Below are 17,352 nucleotides of genomic sequence, written 5' to 3'. Positions count from 1 at the left end.
CCTGTATCTGGGGAGATTACTCTAACCCCTTTCTCAAAATCCTGCATCTGGGGAGTTTACTCTAACCCCTCTCTCACACTCCTGTATCTGGGGAGATTCCTTTAACCCCTCTCTCCCACTCCTGTATCTGGGGAGATTACTCCAACCCATCTCTCACACTCCTGTATCTGGGGAGATTGCTCCAACCCCTCTCTCACACTCCTGCATCTGGGGAGATTCCTCTCACCCCTCTCTCACACTCCTGCATCTGAGGAGATTACTCTAACCCCTCTCTCACAATCCTGTATCTGGGGAGATTACTCTAACCCCTCTCTCACACTCCTGTATCTGGGGAGATTACTCTATCCCCTCTCTCACACTCCTGTATCTGGGGAGATTCCTCTAACCCCTCTCTCACACTCCTGCATCTGGGGAGATTCCTCTAACCCCTCTCTCACACTCCTGTATCTGGGGAGATTCCTCTCACCCCTCTCTCACACTCCTGTATCTCGGAGATTACTCTCACCCATCTCTCACACTCGTGTATCTGGGGAGATTACTCTAACCTCTCTCTCACACTCCTGTATCTGGGGATATTACTCTATCCCCGCTCTCACACTCCTGTATCTGGGCAGAATACTCTCACCCATCTCTCACACTCGTGTATCTGGGGAGATTACTCTAACCCCTCTCTCACACTCCTGTATCTGGGGAGATTACTCTAACGCCTCTCTTACACTCCTGTATCTGTGGAGATTCCTCTAAACCCTCTCTCACAATCCTGCATCTGGGGAGATTACTCTAACCCCTCTCTCACACTCATGTATCTGGGGAGATTCCTCTAACCCCTCTCTCACACTCCTGTATCTAGGGATATTACTCTCACCCCTCTCTCACACTCCTGTATCTGGGGAGATTACTCTCACCCATCTCTCACACTCGTGTATCTGGGGAGATTACTCTAACCCCTCTCTCACACTCCTGCATCTGGGGAGATTCCTCTAACCCCTCTCTCACACTCCTGTATCTGGGGAGATTCCTCTCACCCCTCTCTCACACTCCTGTATCTGGGGAGATTACTCCAACCCATCTCTCTCACTCCTGTATCTGGGGAGATTACTCTCACCACTTTCTCACACTCCTGTATCTGGGGAGATTACTCTAACCCCTCTCTTACAATCCTGCATCTGGGGAGATTACTCTTACGGCTCTCTCACACTCCTGTATCTGGGGAGATTCCTTTAACCCCTCTCTCCCTCTCCTGTATCTGGGGAGATTACTCCAACCCATCTCTCACACTCCTGTATCTGGGGAGATTGCTCCAACCCCTCTCTCACACTCCTGCATCTGGGGAGATTCCTCTAACCCCTCTCTCACACTCCTGTATCTGGGGAGATTCCTCTCACCCCTCTCTCACACTCCTGTATCTGGGGAGATTACTCTAACCCCTCTCTCACACTCCTGCATCTGGGGAGATTCCTCTCACCTCTCTCTCACACTCCTGTATCTGGGGAGATTACTCTAACCCCTCTCTCACACTCCTGTATCTGGGGAGATTACTCTCACCCATCTCTCACACTCCTGTATCTGGGGAGATTACTCTAACCCCTCTCTCACACTCCTGTATCTGGGGAGATTACTCTCACCCATCTCTCACACTCCTGTATCTGGGGAGATTCCTCTCACCCCTCTCTCACACTCCTGTATCTGGGGAGATTACTCTCACCCATCTCTCACACTCCTGTATCTGGGGAGATTACTCTAACCCCTCTCTCACACTCCTGTATCTGGGGAGATTCCTCTAACCCCTCTCTCACACTCCTGTATCTGGGGAGATTACTCTAACCCCTCTCTCACACTCCTGTATCTGGGGAGATTTCTCTAATCCCTCTCTCACAATCCTTTATCTGGGGAGATTACTCAAACCCCTCTCTCACACTCCTGTATCTGGGGAGATTCCTTCAACCCCTCTCTCCCACTCCTGTATCTGGGGAGATTAATCCAACCCATCTCTCACACTCCTGTATCTGGGGAGATTACTCTAACCCCTCTCTCACACTGCTGTATCTGGTGAGATTACTCTAACCCCTCTCTCACACTCCTGTATCTGGGGAGATTCCTCTAACCCCTCTCTCACACTCCTGTATCTGGGAAGATTACTCTATCCCTCTCTCACACACCTGTATCTGGCGAGATTACTCTAACCCCTCTCTCACACTCCTGTATCTGGGGAGATTCCTCTCACCTCTCTCTCACACTCTTGTATCTGGTGAGATTCCTCTAACCCATCTCTCACACTCCTGTATCTGGGGAGATTCCTCTAACCCCTCTCTCACAATCCTGCATCTGGGGAGATTACTCAAACCTCTCTCTCACATTCCTGTATTTGGGGATATTACTCTAACCCCTCTCTCACACTCCTGCATCTGGGGAGATTACTCTAACCCTTCTCTCACACTCCTGTATCTGGGGAGATTACTCTAACCCCTCTCTCACACACCTGCATCTTGGGAGATTCCTTTAAGCCCTGTCTCACACTCCTGTATCTGGGGAGATTACTCCAACCCCTCTCTCACACTCCTGTATCTGGGGAGATTACTCTAACCACTCTCTCACACTCCTGTATCTGGGGAGATTCCTCTCACCCCTTTCTCACACCCCTGTATCTGGGGAGTTTACTCCAACCCATCTCTCACACTCCTGTATCTGGAGAGATTACTCTCACCCCTTTCTCACACTCCTGTATCTGGGGAGATTACTCTAACCCCTTTCTCAAAATCCTGCATCTGGGGAGTTTACTCTAACCCCTCTCTCACACTCCTGTATCTGGGGAGATTCCTTTAACCCCTCTCTCCCACTCCTGTATCTGGGGAGATTACTCCAACCCATCTCTCACACTCCTGTATCTGGGGAGATTGCTCCAACCCCTCTCTCACACTCCTGCATCTGGGGAGATTCCTCTCACCCCTCTCTCACACTCCTGCATCTGAGGAGATTACTCTAACCCCTCTCTCACAATCCTGTATCTGGGGAGATTACTCTAACCCCTCTCTCACACTCCTGTATCTGGGGAGATTACTCTATCCCCGCTCTCACACTCCTGTATCTGGGGAGATTCCTCTAACCCCTCTCTCACACTCCTGCATCTGGGGAGATTCCTCTAACCCCTCTCTCACACTCCTGTATCTGGGGAGATTCCTCTCACCCCTCTCTCACACTCCTGTATCTCGGAGATTACTCTCACCCATCTCTCACACTCATGTATCTGGGGAGATTACTCTAACCTCGCTCTCACACTCCTGTATCTGGGGATATTACTCTATCCCCGCTCTCACACTCCTGTATCTGGGCAGAATACTCTCACCCATCTCTCACACTCGTGTATCTGGGGAGATTACTCTAACCCGTCTCTCACACTCCTGTATCTGGGGAGATTACTCTAACGCCTCTCTTACACTCCTGTATCTGTGGAGATTCCTCTAAACCCTCTCTCACAATCCTGCATCTGGGGAGATTACTCTAACCCCTCTCTCACACTCATGTATCTGGGGAGATTCCTCTAACCCCTCTCTCACACTCCTGTATCTAGGGATATTACTCTCACCCCTCTCTCACACTCCTGTATCTGGGGAGATTACTCTCACCCATCTCTCACACTCGTGTATCTGGGGAGATTACTCTAACCCCTCTCTCACACTCCTGCATCTGGGGAGATTCCTCTAACCCCTCTCTCACACTCCTGTATCTGGGGAGATTCCTCTCACCCCTCTCTCACACTCCTGTATCTGGGGAGATTACTCCAACCCATCTCTCTCACTCCTGTATCTGGGGAGATTACTCTCACCACTTTCTCACACTCCTGTATCTGGGGAGATTACTCTAACCCCTCTCTTACAATCCTGCATCTGGGGAGATTACTCTTACGGCTCTCTCACACTCCTGTATCTGGGGAGATTCCTTTAACCCCTCTCTCCCTCTCCTGTATCTGGGGAGATTACTCCAACCCATCTCTCACACTCCTGTATCTGGGGAGATTGCTCCAACCCCTCTCTCACACTCCTGCATCTGGGGAGATTCCTCTAACCCCTCTCTCACACTCCTGTATCTGGGGAGATTCCTCTCACCCCTCTCTCACACTCCTGTATCTGGGGAGATTACTCTAACCCCTCTCTCACACTCCTGCATCTGGGGAGATTCCTCTCACCTCTCTCTCACACTCCTGTATCTGGGGAGATTACTCTAACCCCTCTCTCACACTCCTGTATCTGGGGAGATTACTCTCACCCATCTCTCACACTCCTGTATCTGGGGAGATTACTCTAACCCCTCTCTCACACTCCTGTATCTGGGGAGATTACTCTCACCCATCTCTCACACTCCTGTATCTGGGGAGATTCCTCTCACCCCTCTCTCACACTCCTGTATCTGGGGAGATTACTCTCACCCATCTCTCACACTCCTGTATCTGGGGAGATTACTCTAACCCCTCTCTCACACTCCTGTATCTGGGGAGATTCCTCTAACCCCTCTCTCACACTCCTGTATCTGGGGAGATTACTCTAACCCCTCTCTCACACTCCTGTATCTGGGGAGATTTCTCTAATCCCTCTCTCACAATCCTTTATCTGGGGAGATTACTCAAACCCCTCTCTCACACTCCTGTATCTGGGGAGATTCCTTCAACCCCTCTCTCCCACTCCTGTATCTGGGGAGATTAATCCAACCCATCTCTCACACTCCTGTATCTGGGGAGATTACTCTAACCCCTCTCTCACACTGCTGTATCTGGTGAGATTACTCTAACCCCTCTCTCACACTCCTGTATCTGGGGAGATTCCTCTAACCCCTCTCTCACACTCCTGTATCTGGGAAGATTACTCTATCCCTCTCTCACACACCTGTATCTGGCGAGATTACTCTAACCCCTCTCTCACACTCCTGTATCTGGGGAGATTCCTCTCACCTCTCTCTCACACTCCTGTATCTGGTGAGATTCCTCTAACCCATCTCTCACACTCCTGTATCTGGGGAGATTCCTCTAACCCCTCTCTCACACTCCTTCATCTGGGGAGATTACTCTAACCCCTCTCTCACACTCATGGATCTGTGGAGATTCCTCTAACCCCTCTCTCACACTCCTGTATCTGGGGAGATTCCTCTAACCCCTCTCTCACACTCCTGTATCTGGGGAGATTACTCTAACCCCTCTCTCACAATCCTGTATCTGGGGAGATTACTCTAACCCCGCTCTCACACTCCTGTATCTGGGGAGATTACTCTCACCCATCTCTCACACTCCTGTATCTGGGGAGATTCCTCTCACCCCTCTCTCACACTCCTGTATCTGGGGAGATTACTCTCACCCATCTCTCACACTCCTGTATCTGGGGAGATTACTCTAACCCCTCTCTCACACTCCTGTATCTGGGGAGATTCCTCTAACCCCTCTCTCACACTCCTGTATCTGGGGAGATTACTCTAACCCCTCTCTCACACTCCTGTATCTGGGGAGATTTCTCTAATCCCTCTCTCACAATCCTTTATCTGGGGAGATTACTCAAACCCCTCTCTCACACTCCTGTATCTGGGGAGATTCCTTCAACCCCTCTCTCCCACTCCTGTATCTGGGGAGATTAATCCAACCCATCTCTCACACTCCTGTATCTGGGGAGATTACTCTAACCCCTCTCTCACACTGCTGTATCTGGTGAGATTACTCTAACCCCTCTCTCACACTCCTGTATCTGGGGAGATTCCTCTAACCCCTCTCTCACACTCCTGTATCTGGGAAGATTACTCTATCCCTCTCTCACACACCTGTATCTGGCGAGATTACTCTAACCCCTCTCTCACACTCCTGTATCTGGGGAGATTCCTCTCACCTCTCTCTCACACTCCTGTATCTGGTGAGATTCCTCTAACCCATCTCTCACACTCCTGTATCTGGGGAGATTCCTCTAACCCCTCTCTCACACTCCTTCATCTGGGGAGATTACTCTAACCCCTCTCTCACACTCATGGATCTGTGGAGATTCCTCTAACCCCTCTCTCACACTCCTGTATCTGGGGAGATTCCTCTAACCCCTCTCTCACACTCCTGTATCTGGGGAGATTACTCTAACCCCTCTCTCACAATCCTGTATCTGGGGAGATTACTCTAACCCCGCTCTCACACTCCTGTATCTGGGGAGATTCCTCTAACCCCTCTCTCACACTCCTGCATCTGGGGAGATTCCTCTAACCCCTCTCTCACACTCCTGTATCTGGGGAGATTCCTCTCACTCCTCTCTCACACTCCTGTATCTCGGAGATTACTCTCACCCATCTCTCACACTCGTGTATCTGGGGAGATTACTCTAACCCCTCTCTCACACTCCTGTATCTGGGGAGATTACTCTAACGTCTCTCTTACACTCCTGTATCTGGGGAGATTCCTCTCACCCCTCTCTCACAATCCTGCATTTGGGAGATTACTCTAACCCCTCTCACACACTCCTGTATCTGGGGAGATTCCTCTAACCCCTCTCTCACACTCCTGTATCTGGGGATATTACTCTAACCCCTCTCTCACACTCATGGATCTGGGGAGATTCCTCTAACCCCTCTCTCACACTCCTGTATCTGGGGATATTACTCTAACCCCTCTCTCACACTCCTGTATCTGGGGAGATTCCTCTCACTCCTCTCTCACACTCATGTATCTCGGAGTTTACTCTCACCCATCTCTCACACTCGTGTATCTGGGGAGATTACTCTCACCTCTCTCTCACACTCCTGTATCTGGTGAGATTACTCTAACCCCTCTCTCACACTCCTGTATCTGGGGAGATTCCTCTCACCTCTCTCTCACACTCCTGTATCTGGGGAGATTACTCTCACCCATCTCTCACACTCCTGTACCTGCGGAGATTACTCTAACCCCTCTCTCACACTCCTGTATCTGGAGAGATTCCTCTAACCCCTCTCTCACACTCCTGCATCTGGGGAGATTCCTCTAACCCCTCTCTCACACTCCTGTATCTGGGGAGATTCCTCTCACCCCTCTCTCACACTCCTGTATCTGGCGAGATTACTCTATCCCCGCTCTCACACTCCTGTATCTGGGGAGATTACTCTAACCCCTCTCTCACACTCCTGTATCTGGCGAGATTACTCTAACCCCTCTCTCACAATCCTGCATCTGGGGAGATTCCTCTAACCCCTCTCTCACACTCCTGTATCTGGGGAGATTCCTCTCACCCCTCTATCACACTCCTGTATCTGGGGAGATTACTCTCACCCATCTCTCACATTCCTGTATCTGGGGAGATTACTCTAACCCTTCTCTTACACTCCTGTATCTGGGGAGATTACTCTAACGCCTCTCTTACACTCCTGTATCTGGGGAGATTACTCCAACCCCTCTCTCACACTCCTGTATCAGGGGAGATTACTCTAACCACTCTCTCACACTCCTGCATCTGGGGAGATTCCTCTAACCCCTCTCTCACACTCCTGTATCTGGGGAGATTCCTCTCACCCCTTTCTCACACTCCTGTATCTGGGGAGTTTACTCCAACCCATCTCTCACACTCCTGTATCTGGGGAGATTACTCTCACCCCTTTCTCACACTCCTGTATCTGGGGAGATTACTCTAACCCCTCTCTCACACTCCTGTATCTGGGGGGATTACTCTAACCCCTCTCTCACACGCCTGTATCTGGGGAGATTACTCTAACCCCTCTTTCACAATCCTGTATCTGGGGAGATTACTCTAACCCATCTCTCACACTCCTGTATCTGGGGAGATTCCTTTAACCCCTCTCTCCAATCCCGTATCTGGGGAGATTACTCCAACCCCTCTCTCACACTCCTGTATCTGGGGAGATTACTCAAACCACTCTCTCACACTCCTGCATCTGGGGAGATTCCTCTAACCCCTCTCTCACACTCCTGTATCTGGGGAGATTCCTCTCACCCCTTTCTCACACTCCTGTATCTGGGGAGTTTACTCCAACCCATCTCTCACACTCCTGTATCTGGGGAGATTACTCTCACCCCTTTCTCACACTCCTGTATCTGGGGAGATTACTCTAACCCCTCTTTCACAATCCTGTATCTGGGGAGATTACTCTAACCCCTCTCTCACACTCCTGTATCTGGGGAGATTACTCTAACGCCTCTCTTACACTCCTGTATCTGTGGAGATTCCTCTAAACCCTCTCTCACAATCCTGCATCTGGGGAGATTACTCTAACCTCTCTCTCACATTCCTGTATTTGGGGATATTACTCTAACGCCTCTCTCACACTCCTGTATCTGGGGAGATTACTCCAACCCCTCTCTCACACTCCTGTATCTGGGGAGATTACTCTAACCACTCTCTCACACTCCTGTATCTGGGGAGATTCCTCTCACCCCTTTCTCACACCCCTGTATCTGGGGAGTTTACTCCAACCCATCTCTCACACTCCTGTATCTGGAGAGATTACTCTCACCCCTTTCTCACACTCCTGTATCTGGGGAGATTACTCTAACCCCTTTCTCAAAATCCTGCATCTGGGGAGTTTACTCTAACCCCTCTCTCACACTCCTGTATCTGGGGAGATTCCTTTAACCCCTCTCTCCCACTCCTGTATCTGGGGAGATTACTCCAACCGATCTCTCACACTCCTGTATCTGGGGAGATTGCTCCAACCCCTCTCTCACACTCCTGCATCTGGGGAGATTCCTCTCACCCCTCTCTCACACTCCTGCATCTGGGGAGATTCCTCTCACCCCTCTCTCACACTCCTTTATCTGGGGAGATTACTCTAACCCCTCTCTCACACTCCTGCATCTGGGGAGATTCCTCTCACCTCTCTCTCACACTCCTGCATCTGAGGAGATTACTCTAACCCCTCTCTCACAATCCTGTATCTGGGGAGATTACTCTAACCCCTCTCTCACACTCCTGTATCTGGGGAGATTACTCTATCCCCGCTCTCACACTCCTGTATCTGGGGAGATTCCTCTAACCCCTCTCACACACTCCTGTATCTGGGGAGATTCCTCTCACCCCTCTCTCACACTCCTGTATCTCGGAGATTACTCTAACCCATCTCTCACACTCGTGTATCTGGGGAGATTACTCTAACCCCTCTCTCACACTCCTGTATCTGGGGATATTACTCTATCCCCGCTCTCACACTCCTGTATCTGGGCAGAATACTCTCACCCATCTCTCACACTCGTGTATCTGGGGAGATTACTCTAACCCCTCTCTCACACTCCTGTATCTGGGGAGATTACTCTAACGCCTCTCTTACACTCCTGTATCTGTGGAGATTCCTCTAAACCCTCTCTCACAATCCTGCATCTGGGGAGATTACTCTAACCCCTCTCTCACACTCATGTATCTGGGGAGATTCCTCTAACCCCTCTCTCACACACCTGTATCTAGGGATATTACTCTCACCCCTCTCTCACACTCCTGTATCTGGGGAGATTACTCTCACCCATCTCTCACACTCGTGTATCTGGGGAGATTACTCTAACCCCTCTCTCACACTCCTGCATCTGGGGAGATTCCTCTAACCCCTCTCTCACAATCCTGTATCTGGGGAGATTCCTCTCACCCCTCTCTCACACTCCTGTATCTGGGGAGATTACTCCAACCCATCTCTCTCACTCCTGTATCTGGGGAGATTACTGTCACCCCTTTCTCACACTCCTGTATCTGGGGAGATTACTCTAACCCCTCTCTTACAATCCTGCATCTGGGGAGATTACTCTAACCCCTCTCTCACACTCCTGTATCTGGGGAGATTCCTTTAACCCCTCTCTCCCACTCCTGTATCTGGGGAGATTACTCCAACCCATCTCTCACACTCCTGTATCTGGGGAGATTGCTCCAACCCTTCTCTCACACTCCTGTATCTGGGGAGATTCCTCTCACCCCTCTCTCACACTCCTGCATCTGGGGAGATTCCTCTCACCTCTCTCTCACACTCCTGTATCTGGGGAGATTACTCTAACCCCTCTCTCACACTCCTGTATCTGGGGAGATTACTCTCACCCCTCTCTCACACTCCTGCATCTGGGGAGATTCCTCTCACCTCTCTCTCACACTCCTGCATCTGGGGAGATTCCTCTCACACTTATCTCACACTCCTGTATCTCGGAGATTACTCTAACCCCTCTCTCACACTCCTGTATCTGGGGAGATTACTCTCACCCATCTCTCACACTCCTGTATCTGGGGAGATTCCTCTCACCCCTCTCTCACACTCCTGTATCTGGGGAGATTACTCTCACCCATCTCTCACACTCCTGTATCTGGGGAGATTACTCTAACCCCTCTCTCACACTCCTGTATCTGGGGAGATTCCTCTAACCCCTCTCTCACACTCCTGTATCTGGGGAGATTACTCTAACCCCTCTCTCACACTCCTGTATCTGGGGAGATTTCTCTAATCCCTCTCTCACAATCCTGTATCTGGGGAGATTACTCAAACCCCTCTCTCACACTCCTGTATCTGGGGAGATTCCTTCAACCCCTCTCTCCCACTCCTGTATCTGGGGAGATTAATCCAACCCATCTCTCACACTCCTGTATCTGGGGAGATTACTCTAACCCCTCTCTCACACTGCTGTATCTGGTGAGATTACTCTAACCCCTCTCTCACACTCCTGTATCTGGGGAGATTCCTCTAACCCCTCTCTCACACTCCTGTATCTGGGAAGATTACTCTATCCCTCTCTCACACACCTGTATCTGGCGAGATTACTCTAACCCCTCTCTCACACTCCTGTATCTGGGGAGATTCCTCTCACCTCTCTCTCACACTCCTGTATCTGGTGAGATTCCTCTAACCCATCTCTCACACTCCTGTATCTGGGGAGATTCCTCTAACCCCTCTCTCACACTCCTGCATCTGGGGAGATTCCTCTAACCCCTCTCTCACACTCCTGCATCTGGGGAGATTACTCTAACCCCTCTCTCACACTCCTGTATCTGGGGAGATTCCTCTAACCCCTCTCTCACACTCCTGCATCTGGGGAGATTACTCTAACCCCTCTCTCACAATCCTGTATCTGGGGAGATTACTCTAACCCCTCTCTCACACTCCTGTATCTGGGGAGATTACTCTATCCCCTCTCTCACACTCCTGTATCTGGGGAGATTCCTCTAACCCATCTCTCACACTCCTGTATCTGGGGAGATTCCTCTAACCCCTCTCTCACACTTCTGCATCTGGGGAGATTACTCTAACCCCTCTCTCACACTCCTGTATCTGAGGAGATTCCTCTCACTCCTCTCTCACACTCCTGTATCTCGGAGATTACTCTCACCCATCTCTCACACTCGTGTATCTGGGGAGATTACTCTAACCCCTCTCTCACACTCCTGTATCTGGGGAGATTACTCTAACGTCTCTCTTACACTCCTGTATCTGGGGAGATTCCTCTCACCCCTCTCTCACAATCCTGCATTTGGGAGATTACTCTAACCCCTCTCTCACACTCATGTATCTGGGGAGATTCCTCTAACCCCTCTCTCACATTCCTGTATCTGGGGAGATTCCTCTAACCCCTCTCTCACACTCCTGTATCTGGGGAGATTCCTCTCAGCCCTCTCTCACAATCCTGCATTTGGGATATTACTCTAACCCCTCTCTCACACTCCTGTATCTGGTGAGATTACTCTAACCCCTCTCTCACACTCCTGTATCTGGAGAGATTCCTCTAACCCCTCTCTCACAAACCTGCATCTGGGGAGATTCCTCTCACCCCTCTCTCACAATCCTGCATTTGGGATATTACTCTAACCCCTCTCTCACACTCCTGTATCTGGTGAGATTACTCTAACCCCTCTCTCACACTCCTGTATCTGGGGAGATTCCTCTCACCCCTCTCTCACAATCCTGCATTTGGGATATTACTCTAACCCCTCTCTCACACTCCTGTATCTGGTGAGATTACTCTAACCCCTCTCTCACACTCCTGTATCTGGGGAGATTACTCTAACCCCTCTCTCACACTCCTGTATCTGGGGAGATTACTCTCACCCATCTCTCACACTCCTGTACCTGGGGAGATTACTCTAACCCCTCTCTCACACTCCTGTTTCTGGAGAGATTCCTCTAACCCCTCTCTCACACTCCTGCATCTGGGGAGATTACTCTATCCCCGCTCTCACACTCCTGTATCTGGGGAGATTACTCTAACCCCTCTCTCACACTCCTGTATCTGGCGAGATTACTCTAACCCCTCTCTCACAATCCTGCATCTGGGGAGATTCCTCTAACCCCTCTCTCACACTCCTGTATCTGGGGAGATTCCTCTCACCCCTCTATCACACTCCTGTATCTGGGGAGATTACTCTCACCCATCTCTCACATTCCTGTATCTGGGGAGATTACTCTAACCCTTCTCTTACACTCCTGTATCTGGGGAGATTACTCTAACGCCTCTCTTACACTCCTGTATCTGGGGAGATTACTCCAACCCCTCTCTCACACTCCTGTATCTGGGGAGATTACTCTAACCACTCTCTCACACTCCTGCATCTGGGGAGATTCCTCTAACCCCTCTCTCACACTCCTGTATCTGGGGAGATTCCTCTCACCCCTTTCTCACACTCCTGTATCTGGGGAGTTTACTCCAACCCATCTCTCACACTCCTGTATCTGGGGAGATTACTCTCACCCCTTTCTCACACTCCTGTATCTGGGGAGATTACTCTAACCCCTCTCTCACACTCCTGTATCTGGGGAGATTCCTCTAACCCCTCTCTCACACTCCTGTATCTGGGGAGATTCCTCTCACCCCTCTATCACACTCCTGTATCTGGGGAGATTACTCTCACCCATCTCTCACATTCCTGTATCTGGGGAGATTACTCTAACCCTTCTCTTACACTCCTGTATCTGGGGAGATTACTCTAACGCCTCTCTTACACTCCTGTATCTGGGGAGATTACTCCAACCCCTCTCTCACACTCCTGTATCTGGGGAGATTACTCTAACCACTCTCTCACACTCCTGCATCTGGGGAGATTCCTCTAACCCCTCTCTCACACTCCTGTATCTGGGGAGATTCCTCTCACCCCTTTCTCACACTCCTGTATCTGGGGAGATTCCTCTCACCCCTTTCTCACACTCCTGTATCTGGGGAGTTTACTCCAACCCATCTCTCACACTCCTGTATCTGGGGAGATTACTCTCACCCCTTTCTTACACTCCTGTATCTGGGGAGATTACTCTAACCCCTCTCTCACAATCCTGTATCTGGGGAGGTTCAGTTAACCCCTCTCTCACACTCCTGTATCTGGGGGGATTACTCTAACCCCTCTCTCACACGCCTGTAACTGGGGAGATTACTCTAACCCCTCTTTCACAATCCTGTATCTGGGGAGATTACTCTAACCCATCTCTCACACTCCTGTATCTGGGGAGATTCCTTTAACCCCTCTCTCCAATCCCGTATCTGGGGAGATTACTCCAACCCCTCTCTCACACTCCTGCATCTGGGAAGATTCTCTAACCCCTCTCTCACACTCCTGTATCTGGGGAGATTACTCTAACCCCTCTCTCACACTCCTGCATCTGGGGAGATTCTCTAACCCCTCTCTCACACTCCTGTATCTGGGGGGATTACTCTCACCCCTCTCTCACACGCCTGTATCTAGGGAGATTCCTCGAACCCCTCTCTCACAATCCTGTATCTGGTGAGATTACTCTAACCCCTCTCTCACACTCCTGTATCTGGGGAGATTCCTTTAACCCCTCTCTCCCACTCCCGTATCTGGGGAGCTTACTCAAACCCATCTCTCACACTCCTGTATCTGGAAAGATTGCTCTAACCCCTTTCTCACACTCCTGTATCTGGGGAGATTACTCTAACCCCTCTCTCACACTCCTGTATGTGGGGAGATTCCTCTAACTCCTCTCTCACACTCCTGTATCTGGGGAGATTACTCTAACCCCTCTCTCACAATCCTGTATCTGGGGAGATTACTTTAACCCCTCTCTCACACTCCTGCATCTGGGGAGATTACTCTAACCCTCTCTCACATTGCTGTATCTATGGAGCTTACTCTAACCACTCTCTCACATTCCTGTGTCTATGGAGGTTCCTCTAACTGCTCTCTCACACTCGGGTATCTGGAGAGATTTCTCTAACCCCTCTCTCACACTGCTGTATCTATGGATGTTCCGTTAACTGCTCTCTCACACTGGGGTATCTGGGGAGATTCCTATAACCCCTCAAATGCAAACCTGTCTGTCTGTCTTTCTTTCCTCAATGTGTTGCTATCAAGTCTCCCACTCTAACTCATTAATTCCCAGGACCTGAATTCTGTTCAACTCTTTGCCTTCTTGGCTTTCGTTCCTGTAACAATGGTCAGCCTTTTAAAATGCAAGCTTGACGTCAGCTAACCCACTTCCTGATTGACCCCATCATCTCTCCCAATCCTTATTGGCCTTGGTAATGTCCTTCAACATGAACCTTGAACCTTCACCTGGTTTAGCAATTACAATAAATGATTATGTGCACAGAAGCTTCCTGAGGAATCGATGCAGAAAGTACTAGAAATCTTGTCTCTCGTTTCAGACTCGAGTTGCAAAGCTTCGCTTTACAATGAGCCAAAAAGGTGCATCAGGAACTACTTCTCCTCCAGGAAATGTTTTGTGTTTGTCAGCCCGACAACAAGAAAGAACATGAAGAGGCTTGAGCACTTGCCAGATAAGAATCTGGACCGGGAGTTTGTGGAGGAGATCGAACGCTTCTGTCAATATATTTATGATAATGTAAAAGCAAAGGTTATCCCACCTGGCACAGAGCTAAATGGTGCAAGTGAGTAGGGGCTTTGGGCGGGGTGTCGAAGACTGAGTTTTGGTAGATACAGATATATCTAAAAGCCGTTGGAGAACTCCACTTGTGTCCACTTCTACAGTTAATCTGAGTTGCAGTTACATTCAGACTATGAGACCTGGGTACAGAGATGTGGAAGTTATATTGCTGACTGCATGTTGCTCTTGGAACATGAAAAGTGATTCGCAGATCCCGAGAGATTCCATCTTTTCCCAATCCTAATCATTTATTCCTTATTATCTCCCTGGGAAACTGCATTGGTATCAGCTGATTTGGAGATTCTCTTGATGCTACCATAAGCCCTATCATTAATAACATGCAATAAAACCAATAAAAGGGTTCGAAGCCTTCGAATGCAGCCTGTTCATAGCCTAGAACGTAACGTGTTGAAAGCCTAGAATGAGCCCGGAGGCTGACACGGATTATAGGAACATAGGAAGGTACATGACTGGAAAAGTACCATGAGCTAATAACAAACAATTAACCGCTTCTTCAAAAGGTAGTGCAACAGGGAGCAGTAATAGGGAGTTACAGGGAGCAGTAATGGAGAGTGTTACAGTGAGCAGTAATAGAAACATAGAAACATAGAAATATAGAAAATAGGTGCAGCAGTCGGCCATTTGGCCCTTCGAGCCTGCACCACCATTCAATATGATCATGGCTGATCATGCAACTTCAGTACCCCATTCCTGCTTTCTCTCCATAACCCTTGATCCCTTTAGCCATAAGGGCCATATCTAACTCCCTTTTGAATATATCTAATGCACTAGCCTCAACAACTTTCTGTGGTAGAGAATTCCACAGGTTCACAATTCTCTGAGTGAAGAAGTTTCTTCTCATCTCGGTCCTAAATGGCTTACCCCTTATCCTTAGACTGTGTCCCCTGGTTCTGGACTTCCTCAACATCAGGAACATTCTTCCTGCATCTAACCTGTCCAATCCTGTCAGAATTTTATATGTTTCTATGAGATCCCCTCTCATTCTTCTAAATTCCAATGAATATAAGCCTAGTTGATCCAGTCTTTCTTCATATGTCAGTCCTGCCATCTCGGGAATCAGTCTGATGAACCTTCGCTGCACTCCCTCAATAGCAAGAATGTCCTTCCTCAAATTAGAAGACCAAAACTGGACACAATATTCAAGGTGTGGCCTCACCAAGGCCCTGTACAACTGCAGTAAGACCTCCCTGCTCCTATAGTCAAAACCTCTCGCTATGAAGGCTAACATGCGATTTGCCTTCTTCACCGCCTGCTGTACCTGCATCCCAACTTTCAATTACTGATGTAGCATGACACCCAAGTCTCGTTGCACTCCCCTTTTACTAATCTGTCACCATTCAGATAATATTCTGCCTTCCTGTTTTTGCCACCAAAGTAGATAACCTCACATTTATCTACATTATACTGCATCTGCCATGCATTTGCCCACTCACCTAATCTGTCCAAGTCACCCTGCAGTCTCTTAGCATCCTCCTCACAGCTCACACTGCCACCCAATTTAGTGTCATCTGCAAACTTGGAAATATTACATTCAATTCCTTTGTCTAAATCATTAATGTATATTGTAAATAGCGGGGGTTCCAGCACTGAACCTTGCGGTACCTCACTAGTCACTGCCTGCCATTCTGAAAAGGACCCATTTATTCCTACTCTTTGCTTCCTGTCTGCCAACCAGTTCTCTATCCATGTCAATACATTGCCCCCAATACCATGTGCTTTAATTTTGCACACTAATCTCCTGTGTGGGAACTTGTCAAAAGCCTTTTGAAAGTCCAAATATACCACATCCACTGGTTCTCCCTTGTCCACTCTACTAGTTATATCCTCAAAAAATTCTGGAAGATTTGTCAAGCATGATTGCCCTTTCATAAATTCATGTTGACTTTCACACTGCTTTCCAAATGCGCTGCTATTACATCTTTAATAATTGATTCCAACATTTTCCCCACTATTGATGTCAGGCTAACCGGTCTATAATTTCCTGTTTTCTCTCTCCCTCCTTTTCAAAAAAGTGGGGTTACATTAGCTACCCTCCAATCCATAGGAACTGATCCAGAGTCTATAGAATGTTGGAAAATGACCACCAATTAATCCACTATTTCTAGGGCCACTTCCTTAAGTTCTCCGGGATGCATACTATCAGGCGCTGTGGATTTATCGACCTTCAATCCCATCAATTTCCCTGACACAATTTCCTGACTAATAAGAATTTCCTTCAGTTCTTCCTTCTCTAGACCCTTGGTTCCCTAGCATTTCCGGAAGGTTTGTTTTGTCTTTCATAGTGAAGATAGAACCAAAGTATTTGTTTAATTGGTCTGCCATTTCTTTGTTCCCCATTATAAATTCATCTGATTCTGACTGCAAGGGACCTACATTTGTCTAAAGTAATCTTTTTCTCTTCACAAACGTATAGAAGCTTTTGCAGTCAGTTTTTATGTTCCCTGCAAGTTTACTCTCCTACTCTATTTTCCTCCTCCTAATTAAACCCTTTGTCCTCCTCTGCTGAATTCTAAATTTCTCCCAGTTCTCAGGTTAGCT

The 17,352-nt window shown here is 48.9% G+C and overlaps 1 protein-coding gene across 1 annotated transcript in view; it reads left to right on the top strand.

Moving 5' to 3' along the window:
* Positions 1-17,352, top strand: part of LOC139272560 (guanylate-binding protein 1-like) — a 216,359-nt gene that overhangs the window by 156,481 nt on the left and 42,526 nt on the right. Inside the window, exon 6 of the mRNA XM_070888615.1 lies at positions 14,555-14,797. Coding sequence (XP_070744716.1) covers positions 14,555-14,797 — 243 coding nt within the window. The remainder of the gene's footprint in view (positions 1-14,554; positions 14,798-17,352) is intronic.

The sequence above is a fragment of the Pristiophorus japonicus genome, chromosome 9 (assembly GCF_044704955.1).
Source record: "Pristiophorus japonicus isolate sPriJap1 chromosome 9, sPriJap1.hap1, whole genome shotgun sequence".
NCBI classification, from domain to species: domain Eukaryota; kingdom Metazoa; phylum Chordata; class Chondrichthyes; family Pristiophoridae; genus Pristiophorus; species Pristiophorus japonicus.
The sequence above is the reverse complement of the archived record's forward strand: the minus strand, read 5'-3'. Positions and strand labels throughout refer to the sequence as shown.